Source organism: Thamnophis sirtalis, unplaced genomic scaffold (assembly GCF_051295495.1).
Source record: "Thamnophis sirtalis isolate CommonGarterSnake01/CBP01778 unplaced genomic scaffold, rThaSir2_p1.2 scaffold_2, whole genome shotgun sequence".
NCBI classification, from domain to species: Eukaryota; Metazoa; Chordata; class Lepidosauria; order Squamata; family Natricidae; genus Thamnophis; species Thamnophis sirtalis.
The window spans coordinates 43,763,127-43,777,611 of NW_028261382.1; the positions used below are offsets into that span (position 1 = coordinate 43,763,127).

The 14,485-nt window shown below is 41.9% G+C and overlaps 1 protein-coding gene across 1 annotated transcript in view; it reads right to left on the bottom strand.

Moving 5' to 3' along the window:
• PLCB3 (phospholipase C beta 3) overlaps positions 1-14,485 on the bottom strand; it is a gene marked incomplete in the record, with an annotated part of 57,532 nt that overhangs the window by 35,442 nt on the left and 7,605 nt on the right. Inside the window, 4 exon segments of the mRNA XM_087705214.1 lie at positions 19-98; positions 2,596-2,739; positions 4,986-5,054; positions 9,261-9,338. Coding sequence (XP_087561340.1) covers positions 19-98; positions 2,596-2,739; positions 4,986-5,054; positions 9,261-9,338 — 371 coding nt within the window.

Sequence of the window (14,485 nt, forward strand, 5' to 3'; positions counted from 1 at the left end):
GCCAGAAAAACCACTTACACTTTTTGCAAAAAAGTATTTCGGGAAGCATTTTGCGCAAGGACGTTGGTGGCCAGCTTGAATACTTCCTCGGCCCAAATCTGGAAACATAAGGAGGGGGGGGGGGATTACACAGGTAGTCCTCGAATTACAACGGTTCCTTTAACGACCATTCAAAATTACGAAAAGTGACTTATGACCCTTTTTCATGCTTACAACACACAGCAGCCTCCCCATTTTGGTCCCCCAATCAAAATTCAGATGCTTGGCCTCGTATTTATGACGATTGCAGCGTCCTCCAGAGAGGGGGGGGTCACACGACCCCCCTTTGACAACGGGGAAGCCCGATTCACTTAACAACCGTGTTATCAGCTTAACCAATGCCACAATTCACTTAACAACTGTTATCCCCAACTTGTTCCTTTGGTTGCAACTCAACAATGCAACAAACGCACCAGCTGTCTGATACAAACAGCACCTCCTCAAAACAGAATAAAAGTTACACAAGCCCAAAACTTGAGAGAAAACTTTTATAAGATGTTTTATAGATGGCATTTAGATCCTAAAAAATTGGTCTGTATGTATCCGAATTTACAACCTAAATGCTGGAGATGTGATTGTGTGGACGCTACATATTTTCACATATGGTGGACTTGCAAAAAGGTTAAAGCATTTTGGATAAAAATATAGTGGATTATGCAAAATGTTCTTTAAAAAAAGGATAAAGGGAAGGGAAGTAAATATTTGTAAAAGCTTGTTTTTAAAAATTCTCATTAAAAAAAAACAGAATAAAAGTTGCTGCCTTCCTTAGATTTCAGCCGGTTTTTAAACATTAAGTCTGATTTTATTTGGAGAGCGAACAGATGCCATTCAAGGATGTCGCAAATGCAAAAAAACAACAAATTTTCGACCATGGGCAGATCTGTTTTTAAGCGGGGGGGAAAAAAACAGCTTTCAAAAAGACAGCAAATAATAGCCCACAGGATGAAGAAGCCTTTGGAAAGCTGAAATGTAGATTCCAGCTATTTAACCCCGTGGGATAAAAAGTAAAACCCTATTTAATGTACGGTTCAATTAAAGCACGGTTTATAACCATTTTGTTTTTATTGTTATGGTTTTGGGGCATTTTGGTGGCCGGAGATGGTTTTAGTTGACGAGGTTTTTAAAAAGTTTCCCAAAGCGTTTTTAAAAAGTTTTTTCAGATGCATTCAAAAAAAAAAAAAGACAGGACTTTGGAAGAAAACAAACAATCACAACCGTTGTGCGATTTGTGCAAATGAGAACACCGGCCATTAGCCGCTTGCAAATCTGCCTGAGAAATTCCCTGCAATTTGTTTAGCTTAATGTGTAATCCAGAACTAAAAAGGAACAATTGCCAGAACAGGAAGTCTGAAAGCTACGCAGTTCTATCTGAACCATTTATACAACCACAAAAATCAAGATGGAAAACATATTCTGGGATCCTGGGCTCCCCGAGGAAATCGATTCCCTGCATGTAAAAAAGCTAGTTTCTCAAAGAGAAAAGATTCAGACTGATTTCTGCCTTGAGAAGTTAGCTATCAGTCATGACATTTTTCATAAGCAAAATAGATAGATAGATAGATAGATAGATAGATAGATAGATAGATAGATAGATAGATAGACAGACAGACAGACAGACAGACAGACAGAGATAGAGATATATAGATAGAGATAGAGATATATAGATAGCTATAGCTATAGATATAGATATATAGATATAGATTAAAGGTAAAGGTTCCCCTTGCACATATGTGCTAGTTATTCCTGACTCTAGAGGGCGGTGCTCATCTCCGTTTCCAAGCCGAAGAGCCAGCGCTGTCCGAAGACGTCTCCGTGGTCATGTGGCCGGCACGACTCAACGGCGAAGGCGCACGGAACGCTGCTCCCTTCCCACCAAAGGTGGTTCCTATTTTTCTACTTGCAGTTTTTACGTGCTTTCGATCTGCTAGGTTGGCAGTAGCTGGGACAAGGAATGGAAACTCACTCCGTTATGCGGCGCTGGGGATTCGAACCGCCAAACTGCCGACCTTTCTTATCGACAAGCTCAGCATCTTAGCCACTGAGTCACTAGAATTTTATATAGCATATATGATAGATAGATAGATAGATAGATAGATAGATAGATAGATAGATAGATAGATAGATAGATAGATAGATAGATAGATAGATAGATAGATGAATGATAGATGAATGATAGATGAATGATAGATGAAAGATAGATGATAGATAGATAGATAGATGATAGATAGATGGTAGATAGATAGATAGATAGATGATAGATAGATATGATAGATAGATAAATAGATAGATAGATAGATAGATAGATAGATAGATAGATAGATAGATAGATAGATAGATAGATAATAGATATATGATAGGATAGATAGATAGATAGATAGATAGTGATAGATAGATGGAAAGAAAGAAGAAAGAAAGAAAGAAAGAAAGAAAGAAAGAAAGAAAGAAAGAAAGAAAGAAAGAAAGAAAGAAATATAGATATATATACAGGCAGACAGACAGGCAGATAGATGTGGTATTTTAGGTCTAAGCTAAGTTTCCAACTCAGGGACTTCTTACCTTTGCTGTATTGTCTTGGACAACTGCCATGAAGTTGAGGAAACTCACGTTCACCATGTCAGGTCCGTGAACCACTGTCAAAAGTTTATCCTCGGGTTGTTGCTCTGGACCGCCAAAGCCCAGCGTTTCCCGAATTTTGGGGTCCTTCAAAAGACAGGAGGAGACATAGAAGAGCTGGGAGAAGCCATCTTAACTGGATGGAAGCTATTAAGAAGCATGTTTTTTTTGTTAGAAGTTCCCAAACTTGGCAACTTTAGGACACGTGGACTTCAACTCCCAGAATCCCCCAGCCCGCATTCTTTAAGATGGATGGATTTCAACTCCCAGAATCCCCCAGCCAGCATGCTTTAAGATGGGTGGACTTCAACTCCCAGAATCCCCCAGCCAGCATGCTTTAAGATGAATGGACTTCAACTCCCAGAATCCCCCAACCAGCATCCTTTAAGATGGATGGATTTCAACTTCCAGAATCCCCCAACCAATATGTTCATTTTCATTATGGATTTACAACCTGAAATTGTGCGCATTTAGCTTTCCCTAATCTGGTTACTCTCTAGACGTGGCGAATTTCAGCTGCCAGATTTCTCAGCGATGTCCATGCTGCCTGGGGAATTCTGGGAACTGAAGTCCACCCCCTTGAGAAGAAGACTTCAGCTCCCAGAATTCTCAGCAACAGCCATACAAGAATATTGAGAATTGATAGATGGGGAAGGTTATCCATAACTCGATAAGTCACTGTATCTAGCCCAGAAAAACATAGTTAAAAACCAATCCAAGCTTAATGCGACGGGACAATGTTATGACTGGGTCTTTCCAGCAGGCTAAGCGATTACCCTGGTCATCAAATTATTTTAATTTTATTTCCTTGTTTTATTTCATTAATGGGGAGGCTGTCTGGCTCCACAAACTCCAGGCAGTTTACGTATTAAAAAGTACGAAACAGAGAAAGAAAAATAATGGATTTTCAACAACAACAACAACAACAACAAAAACTTATACCCTAAATCAGAACAAACCACAGTTGGTACTCTGGAAAAGTGCTCCGAACCAGGGGAGGCATCCTGCACTAACGCCCCCCAAAAAACACACAAAGGATCAGAGGTTTGAATATGGATTCGATCGAGCCAGTCGACCAAGAACTCAACAAACCACAGTTTACAAAAAAAACAAAACAAAATCCACAGCTAAACCAATCGTGGCTTTGTGTGCAAAAAGGGAAGCTGGTTTGTACCCTGGAAAACCGCTCGGAACCGTCTGGAGGCTGCTACAGACTCATGGAATTGCTCAATGCACAGATAGTTCTTGACTTGGGATTCAGCCGGTTTAGCCCGGTTTGGTGGCCCCGACGATCAGCTGGGTAGCGAACTGGTTCGCTCTGACGATCTGCGCTTTATTTACCTATATCCTCTCTGCTGATTCGCGCGGCAGGCTGTGCCGCGCCTCAGCTGCGTTACTCCCCAGCGGTAACGCAAAAGGCAAGTTTTCTTAACACTGCGCGCGCGCGCGGAGTATGCGATCCCCGAACCGGTTGTTAAACCGCCAGGATTCCATCACTGCTTAGGACTCCAATTGAGCCCAATTCTATGGTGGCTTAAGGGAGACATTTGTTAAGCGTGTTTTGATCCATTCAATTACCTTTCTTGCCACGGCCGTTAACACTTAAGTTAGCCTAGTGGTTGTTAAGTGGCTCCCTCGTTGTTTGTCAGAACGACGCAAAAGGGGATCCCATGACCCCCCCCCTGGATATTGCAACCATTGTATATATGAGTAAGGGGGCGAATTTTGATCACGTGACCACGGAACGGTCATACGTACGTGTGAAAAACGTATAATTCACTTTTTTTAGTGCCATTGTAACGTCAAATGATCACTAAATGGACGTTTATAAGTCAAGGAGCTGTCAGTTGCCCCAATTAATTCATGAGCCTCGAGCCAAGTTTCAAAAGAAATCCAGTTATTTATTAGGAACAACAGGTCAGTATGCACCCAAGTGGAGTCAGCTCTGCCCCATGTAGTATGACCTTGTTTCCCCTCTCCTCCCAGGGAGTGTCATAAATCACATTTTCCAAGGGGCACTTTCCCCGAGCTGTAGAAACCACGCCACTCCGGCTGGCTCTGGTAACCTGGGATACAATCTGGAGAAAGCTATGCGTGGAATGTGCTTCTGGTTGTGGCAGCTGAGCTGCTCCGTCAAATTTCCCCCCCTCCTGCCTCGGGCAACTCGAGAGCAGGCCAGGAATGCTTTAGGAGTTGACATTCAGCTCCCCTCACTTGTAGAGAAAAAGCAGCCTCAAATGTTGGTGCTATGATGACGCCACAGAATCAAAAAGATTTGGGGAGTATTCACCCACACACCCTCTTAACATTTCCACCTATAAACCCTGATTTACCTTGGGCAGCTTGGCATAACGTCCGGTGCGAGTGTCTCGGATGTAGCTGATATCCAAAACGTCGACTTCCTGTCATTTTGGGGTGGGTGGGAAAAGAGGCAAGGAAAAAAAAACATTTCCTCAATTAATGTGCTTTATTAACATCATGGCCCATTTCTGCCACATTCTCCTGCAGCAACAAGAACCACAAAATGTGTTAATTAGGCTAGGTAACGAGGTCTCTCCTTCTTCCTTGCCTCCCCTCCCTGCGACAAGGAACATATATTAATTTTAGAGTTGGGGTTTTGTTGTTCTTTTTTAAATTCTGCTGCCAGAAATCTCCTTTTGTAAAAAAAAATCTCAAAAGCTGGCTTTTACATAATTGAAGGAAAGGACGGAGAAAGGAAGAGGAAGAAAAAAACACCCCACGAACAAATCAGCAACAACAAACATTAGTGTTATTATTACATTGTGTTGGAGGCTACCCATTAGCTGGGTTTTATCCGTTTGCACACCCTTCCCTTTGCAGGAAAACAACACACTTCCACGCCATTTGCTTGCATTTCCATTAATTCTCCCCATCAGAAATTCAGTGCAAAGAATAACCAGCTTAAAGCTGCAATAGCACTTAGACTTATATACTGCTTCACAGGGCCTTCGCAGTGCTTGTATCTTTAAAATTTATATTGTTTTATTTGTTTCCTAGTACGATTGGATAGCTTATAAGTACCCTCTGACTATCACTAAATGTGTATCTTTTTATTCTTGATGAACGTGTTCTATTTTGTTTTTCTTTATGTACACTGAGAGCATCTGCACCAAAGACAAATTCCTTGTGTGTCCAATCACACTTGAACAATAAAGAATTCTATTCTATTCTATTCTATTCTATTCTATCGAATAGATTAGGATCCTATTCTGAATCCTATTCTACTCTATTCCTTATTCTCTTCCTTATTCTATTCTATTCATTCTGTTCTCATCTCTTCCTTTCCCTTCCCTTCTATTCGGTATTATACTCTCTTATTCTATTCTATTCTGAATCCTATTCTTTTCTTTTCTATTCCTTATTCTGTTCTATGTTCTCTTTTCTTCTCTTCCCTTCTATTCGCTATTCTATTCTTCTCTATTCTATTCTATACTATTTTCTCTTCTCTTCTCTACTCTGAATCCTATTCTGAATCCTATTCTATTCTCTTCTATTACTTATTCTATTCTATTCTATTTTATTTTATTCTATTCATTCTGTTCTCGCCCCTTCCCTTCTATTCTGTATTCTACTCTTCTCTTCTCTTCTGAATCCTATTCTATTCTATTCCTTATTCTATTCTATTCCTTATTCTATTCTATTCTATTCTATTCCTTATTCTATTCTATTCCTTATTCTGTTCTATGTTCTCTTCCCTTCCCTTCTATTCTCTATTCTATTCTTCTCTTCTCTATTCTATTCTATACTATTTTATATTCACTTCTCTACTCTGAATCCTATTCTGAATCCCATTCTATTCTCTTCTATTCCTTATTCTCTTCTCTTCTATTTTATTCTATTCATTCTGTTCTCGTCTCTTCCCTTCCCTTCTATTCTGTATCCTATTCTCTTCTCTTCTATTCCTTATTCTCTTATATTCCTTATTCTCTTATATTCCTTATTCTCTTTTCTTCTATTCCTTATTCTCTTCTATTCCTTATTCTATTCTATTCACTATTCTGTTCTATGTTCTCTTCTCTTCCCTTCCCTTCTATTCTGTATTCTACTCTTCTGCATTCTCTTCTCTCTTCTATTCTATTCTGGAATCTCTCCACTGGAAACTCTCAAACCCCCACCCCCACCGTCGTCTCACCCCACCTGGGCTGGGCCAAGAGTCCAGTTGGAAAAAAAAAAGAAAAGGCAAATTAGAGGTTTTGCAGGAGTGATTGTCGAATGCCACAAAACTATGAACCGCAAGGAAATTATGCAGGGAAATCATGCGGTAACGAGAGAGAGAGAGAGAGAAAATATATATTGAAAGCTATTGAAAAACTCTCCGGGAAAGGAAATCGCTTTTTGAAAGGAAAGTTGGGGGGGGGGGGAGAAAAACCACATCTGCAGGCCAAAGAATTGGCAATTTGAAGGGTTGATAATGGTGCTTTTTATTTTTTAATCGGGAGGATATTTTTCCCCCCTCCTTTTCCCAAGCTGACATTCCTTTGCGAGGTGTGGCGTGTTTTATTATCCTTTTTCTGATTTTTGCAGGGAGAAATTACAAAGAGATTGCAACCTGAGCATTTAGTTTTGTTTTTTTGTTTTAAAAAGAGAAATGTTCCCCCTTGAAAGGCCGGGGGGAGCGAGAGAGAAGAGGGAAATTTCTGTTTATTTATTTTTCCCGCCTTGCCCTTCCTTTCTTTTCACTCTTTTATTTATTATTAGGATTATTTTGATATTGTGTTTTGTTATAGCTTTATTCACGTGGTCAATGTTTTTTTTATTACTACTTTATATTTTTTTTTATTTGTTCTATTTTATTTGATTTATCAAATTGACTAGTTTATATTTTTTATTGCATATTTATGTTTTTATATTTGACTCATATTTCTTGCCATTCTGTTTGTTGTTTAATTGAGGGCTTCCTGTTTTAAAACCTCGTATCGTCCACATTAGAGGGAAGAGGGGGGCATAATAAATAAGTAAAATCTTTTGGGAGGAAAACAACAACAGGAGGAGGAGGAAGCAGGAGAAGGACGACAGGGAAGAGGAGGATGAGGGATGATGGTGATAATGGAGCAAGAGAGGTTGGACAAGAAGTGGAGGAAGGAGGAGGAAGAGGATGAGGGATGATGATGATAATGGAGGAGGAGGTTGGATGAGGAGAAGGAGAAAGCAGAGGAGGAAGAGGAAGAAGAGGAGGAGGAAGGAGAGGAGGAAGAGGAGAGGAGGAAGAGGAGAGGAAGAGTTGGGGTTGATGAGTTCCCTTCCCCTCTCGATCTGTGTGGCTGTTGGCTATTTTTAAATGCTTGTATTTGTACTTTTGTGTTTCCCTTTCCCTCTTGGGTTTGTTTGCCGCCCTGAGTCCCGCTGGGAATAGGGCGGCATATAAATAAATTTAAACCTGAAACCTGAAACCAGAATAGGAGGGAGAAGGAGGAAGGAAAGGAGGAGGAGGAGGAGGAGGAGGAAGAAGTTGGAGAAGGAGGAGAAGAAGGACAAAGAAGAGAACAGAAGAAGGAAAAGGAGATGGAGTAAAGAGAGGAGGAAGAGGAAGGAGGGGAAGAGGATGATAAGAAGGAGGGAGTTGGAGAAGGAGGAAGAAGAAGAGGAAGAGAAGAAGGAGGAAGCAGAGGATGAGGAGGAAGAGAGGAAGGAGAGGAAGGAGAGGAGGAAGAGAAGAAGGAAAAGGAGATGGAAGGAGAGGAGGAAGAGGAGAAGGAAGCAGAGGAAGAGAAGCAGGAAGCAGAGGACGAAGGACAGGAGGAAGAGAAGAAGGAAAAGGAGATGGAGGAAGGAGAGAATTTAGGAAGGAGGAGAGGAGGAAGAAGGAGGAGGAGGAGGAGGAAGAGAAGAAGGAAAAGGAGATGGAGGAAGGAGAGGAGGAAGAGGAGAAGGAAGCAGAGGAGGAAGAGAAGAAGCAGAAAGCAGAGGACGAAGGACAGGAGGAAGAGAAGAAGGAAAAGGAGATGGAGGAAGGAGAGAATTTAGGAAGGAGAAGGAGAGGAGGAAGAAGGAAGAGGAGGAGGAGAACAAGTCCCAGTCTCAACCCCTTTCCTTGGGCTTTGCAAGCCTTAAAATCCTCCCAACCAGCCAGCCTGCCTTCTCCAGCTACACCCGGCCTCTCTTAGCCCAGATTTCTTGACAAACCAGCTTAGCAGCTTCGAAGCCCTGAAAGGAGGAGGACAACAACAACGCAAACACCTCAACCTAAAGTCTTCTACACAACCCGCCTTCCCCTGGGGTGGTGTGTTTGTGTGTCTGTGTGTGTGTGTGTGTGTATGTATGTGTCCATTGGCAGGACCTTGAAAGGAATACCTAGATATGCTCCCCTCCGCAGGGTGGAAGTGTGGTTTGTGTGACACACTCACCCACTCACAAACCCACACACACACACATCGCACCACTGGCTGCTTCTGCAATACACCAAATGCACCCAGAGCCTTTCGGAGCACCCACATCCGTCCACCGTGATAAAGAGGCCAGTTGAGTTTCGAAAACACTGGTACAGAGATGGAAGGAAGCGGGGGAAGAAGGGATGGTCGGAGGGGGGGGTGGGGGTGGAGGAGAGGGGGAGCGCAGAGGCTGAAGAAGGCAAAAAATGCAAAACATACCAAACTCGGGCCGGTCCAGTAGAGGAAGAATCCTTGGGGATCCACGCGGAGAGTCACCAGGGCTCGGCTGGTCGGTTCCTGGAAAGGGAGGTGGGCGAAACAGAAAAGTCAAAAATCTGATGATCTTTTTCTTGCAAATTAGGAGTTATTGCTGGTGTGGAGGAGAGTGGGAGAGAGAGAGAGAGAGAGAGAGAGACAGACAGACAGACAGACAGACAGACAGACAGACAGACAGACAGACAGATAGATGATAGATAGATGATGGGCAGAGATGATAGATTTAGATAGATAGATAGATAGAGAGAGAGAGAGAGAGAGAGAGAGAGAGAGAAGAGAGAGAGAGAGAGAGAGAGAGAGAGAGAGAGAGAGAGAGAGATGATAGAGAGATAGATACGATTGATAGATAAATGATTGATTGTTAGAGATAGACGATTATAGATAATTGTAGATGATTTATAAATGATAGATAATGATTGATAAATGGTTGATAGATGTGATAGATAGATGTAAGATAGATAGACAGACAGACAGATAGATAGTTATAGAGATGATAGAGATGATAGATATATATATATAAAGAATGATTGATAGACAAATAAATAGATATGATAGATAGATAGATAGATAGATGATTGATAGATTGATTGTTAGAGATAGATAGACAATTATAGATAATTGTAGATGATTTATAAATGATAATGATTGATAGATAATGTTGCATAGATGTAAGATAGATAGATAGATAGAAGATAGATAGATAGATAGATAGATAGATAGATAGATAGATAGATAGATAGATAGATAGATAGAAGATAAATAGATAGATAGATAGAGATAGAGAGATAGAGAGATGATAGAGAGATAGATATAAAGAACGATTGATAGATAGATAAATAGGTATGATAGATGATTGATAAATGATTGTTAGAGATAGACAGACGATTATAGTTAATTGTAGATGATTTATAAATGATAATGATTGATAGAAAAATGGTTGATAGATGTAAGATAGATGTTAGGTAGGTAGGTAGGTAGGTAGGTAGGTAGGTAGGTAGGTAGGTAGGTAGGTAGGTAGATAGATAGATAGATAGATAGATAGATAGATAGATAGATAGAGATAGATAGAGATGCTAGATAGATAGATTATATATATATATATATATATATATATATATATATATATATATATATATATATATATATATAATGATTGATAGACAGATAAATAGATATGATAGATAGATAGATAGATAGATAGATAGATAGATAGATAGATAGATAGATAGATAGATAGATAGATAGATAGATAGATATAGACTGGCAAACAGATGGATAAATGATTGATAAACTTATGATTGGTAGACAGATGATAGACAGACAGACAGATAAAACTTTTGTGCACATTTAAAAAACTATTTTCCAGTTTTGCTTCCTTTTTCAAGATGGTGAACAAAGCATCATTTTTTAAATAAAAGAGTAAATAGGCAGGTTTATGTTCATGTAATAACTTTGGCCCCGTCATTCTTCCCGGCCCAACCTCCCCTGAAGGGCTATGGTGGTGAAAATTTAGAGGAGAAAAAAGAAAGATTTTTTTTTTAAAAAGGACACGGGAAAGAATTATTCTTCGCGCTTACTGACAAAGTCCTCGGCTTACGTCCGCCACCGGGGAAGGGGAGAGCATTTCAAATGCTAGGCAAGCATTCCCCAGCCCAGCGTTGCTTTAAGAGGGGTGGACTTCAACTCCCAGAATCCCCTAGTTTTCACAAGTAATTCTGGGAGCTGCCCGGACATAGTCCATGCATCTTAAAATTGCCAAATTTGACAACAAGTTATCTAAAGCAATGCAGAAGAATTTGTCTGGCTTCTGCCCTGAAGATATTTTAAATGTCCTTGAATATCTGGCTTTTTTCCCAGGCTTTGGTGTATCATAGTGGCTGGGCCCCTGTTGGGCTTTTTTTTGCATATTTTTGCAAAAGTTATATAAATGTTATTTTTTTCTAGACACTTGTATGCATTCCCCCCCCCCCTTTTACCCTCTATTTTACTATCTTTAGTTTTGAAAGGCTAAGCTGCCCGGTGGCCAGAGATGTTTGAAACGAGGCAGCCTCTAAATTTAATAAACGGGGGGAGGGGGGAATAATAAATAAAAACACAACAACGGATAGAGTGGATGGAGGGAGGAGTAGAAGGAAAGATAGGAAGGAGAGGAGAAAGGAGAGGAATAGGAGGAAGGGAAAGGCAGAGGAAGAAAGAGAGGGAATGTAAGAGTAGGAAAGAGGGGAGGAATGGGAAGAAGAGGGGAACGGTAAAGGGGAGGAAGGGGAAGGAGAGAAGGGAAAGGAGAGGAGGAAGGAAGGAAGGAGAGAAGAAAGAGGAGAAATGGGGGTAGGAAGGAGGGAGGGAAGGAGGGAAGCAAGGAGGGAAGGAAGGAGGGAAGGAAGGAGAGAAGGAGAGAAGAAAGGAGGGAAGGAAGGAGGGAAGGAAGGAGAGAAGGAGAGAAGAAAGGAGGGAAGGAAGGAGGGAATGTAGGAGAGAAGGAAGGGGGAAGGAAGGAGGAAAGGAAGGGGGAAAGGAAGGAGAGAAGGAGAAAAGAAAGGAAGGAAGGAGGGAAGGAAGGAGGGAAGGAGAGAAGGAGGGAAGGGGAAGGAGGGAGGGAAGGAAGGGGAGTAGGAGAGAAGAAACGAGGGAAGGAAAGAGGGAGGGAGGGAAGAAGAAGTAGGACCGTTGTAAGATAAGATGGATCTATGGGATGATAAGAAAGCAATCTTCAAGTATATTGTCAACAGTAGGGAAAAATTGTTATAAATACATATTATTAATAACAGTTATGAGATCATATAATTGTGAATGTATATATGAAATTGATAAAATTAAAATAATTAAAAAATAAAAAATAAAAACTTAAAAAGTTCTTTTGAATGGGAGGAAACTTTCCCTCCCCACCCTAGAAAACGTGCTAAGAGATACGGCTAAGTCTAAGCTTCGTTTCGCAAAAGCTGTGCTAATAATCCTTTTATTATTATTTTTTGCATAAAGCTTTTTTTTATCCATGTGTTTAATCCTTTTACTTTCGACGTGCCTTCGTTGTTGGCACTTAAAATGCCCCATTTGAAAGGGCTGGGCAAGGCTGCCCATCCATTCACCTGCCATGATGATGATGATGATGAGGAGGAGGAGGAGGAGGAGGAGGAAAAAAATGAGCGAGCCTACAAAATTTCTCGCATCTGTTTTTTTTTTTGCTGGCTTCGAAACCTCCATTTCACTTCTTATGCATTTCCCCTGCTAAAGCGATAATGACTCAAAAGGGAAAATAGTTGGATAATGTATCACGGGGCAAGGCTTTAAAAGTAGAGTCGGGAGATTTTATTTTTATTTTATTTTTTAAAGTCACATGGAAGACTGAATTCCACAGTGGGATGAGACTCCCAACCTGTTATGGGATCGGTGCATCCTCTTAGGGGTGACAATAGCGGTATTCTCCAGGAATTCTTCGCAAGGTGTGGGAATTACGGAGGAAGTTTGAAATGCACAGCAAACTGTTTTAAAGATGAAACCTCAGGGTGTGAATCTGTAGCTAGCATTTTCCCCAGCTATCGTATTTCATTCAGGCTTCCTAAATATTGGAAGACTGCTATCAATCTTTGTGTATGTATGTTTGTATATGTGTGTGTACACACACACACACAATGGCAGTCATGTGTGTTCCGGTATTTGCAGTGTCCCGATATCTCAGGGGTTGCCACAAAGAAGAGGGAGCCAAGCTATTCTCAAAAACATCTGAAAGCACAGGACAAGAAGCAATGGGTGGAAACTAATCAAGACGAGAAGCAACCTGAAACTAAGGAGGAATTTCCTAAAAATTAACCAGTGGAACAACTTGCCTCCAGAAAGTCGTGGGCGCTCCCATCACTGGAGGTTTTTAAGAAGAGACTGGAGAGCCGTTTGTCTGAAATGATCTGGGGTCTCCAGCCTGAGCAGGGGGTTGGTCTAGAAGACCTCCAAGGTCCCTTCCAACTCTGTTATCTTGGTTAAAACCAGACTCCAATGTGCATTGCACCAAACCAACCAACCAGCCAGCCAACCCTCAAGAAACGCTCTTACGGTTCTCTTTTGCGGCCGAAAGATTTCTCAGCTTGCAAACTTTCCGTTTAAACCAAAATGCAGCCAGGGGAATCCAGTCTATCTTTGACTGACTTCCCCTAGAAGCAACTTGGGAGGTTTTGGGGGACTTGGGAAGGAATCTTTTTGAGTTTCCGGTCCTTTGGAAAGATATGGTGGCTGCTGAAATACCATTTACACACAGAGAGGGGGGGGAGGGAGGGAGAGAGGAGAGACAAAGAGAGACACAGAGAGAGGAGAGAGAGGGGAGAGGGAGAGACAGAGAGAGGAGGCAGAGAGAGAAGAGGGAGGGAGAGAGAAGAGGGAGGGAGAGATAGACAGAGAGAGAGGAGAGAGGGGGAGGGAGAGGGAGAGAGAGAAGAGGGAGAGATAGACAGAAAGAGGAGAGGGGGAGGGGGAGGGAGAGAGAAGAGGGAGAGAGAGAGACAGAGAGAGATGAGGGGGGAGGGAGAGACAGAGAGAGACAGAGACAGAGAGACAAAGAGAGGAGAGAGACACAAAGAGGAGAGAGAGAGAGAGAGAGGAGAGAGGGGAGGAGAGGGAGAGACAGAGAGAAGGAGGGAGACAGAGAGAGAAGAGGGAGGGAGAGAGAGACAGAGGAGGGGGAGAGGGAGAGGGAGAGACAGAGAGAAGAGGGAGGGAGGAGGAACAGAGAGAGACAGAGACAGAGAGACAAAGAGAGGAGAGAGACAGAGAGGAAAGAGGGAGACAGAGAGGAGAGAGATAGACAGAGAGGGAGGGAGAGAGAAAGAGAAAGGGGGGCGGGAGACAGAGAGAAAGAAGAGGGAGAGAAAGAGGAAGGAGAGAGACATAGAGAGACATAAGAGAGACATAAGAGAGAGAGGGAGAGGGAGAAAGAGGAGGGAGAGAAAAAGGAGGGAGACAGAGAAGAGAGAGAGATTGAGATGGAGGGAGAGGGGTGTGTGGAGGGAGACACACACAGAGAATGTCACACATGCCATCAAGGGCTAGGACCATCCCCAGGGCAGACAAAATTTCTTCCCCAGCCAAGATTTTTTAATGCAATCCTGGCCTCGCCCTCTGGGTTTGCACGCAAGAGCCAGGAAAAAAACAGGCAGCGAGTCGATGAAAAGATTTTCAAAAGG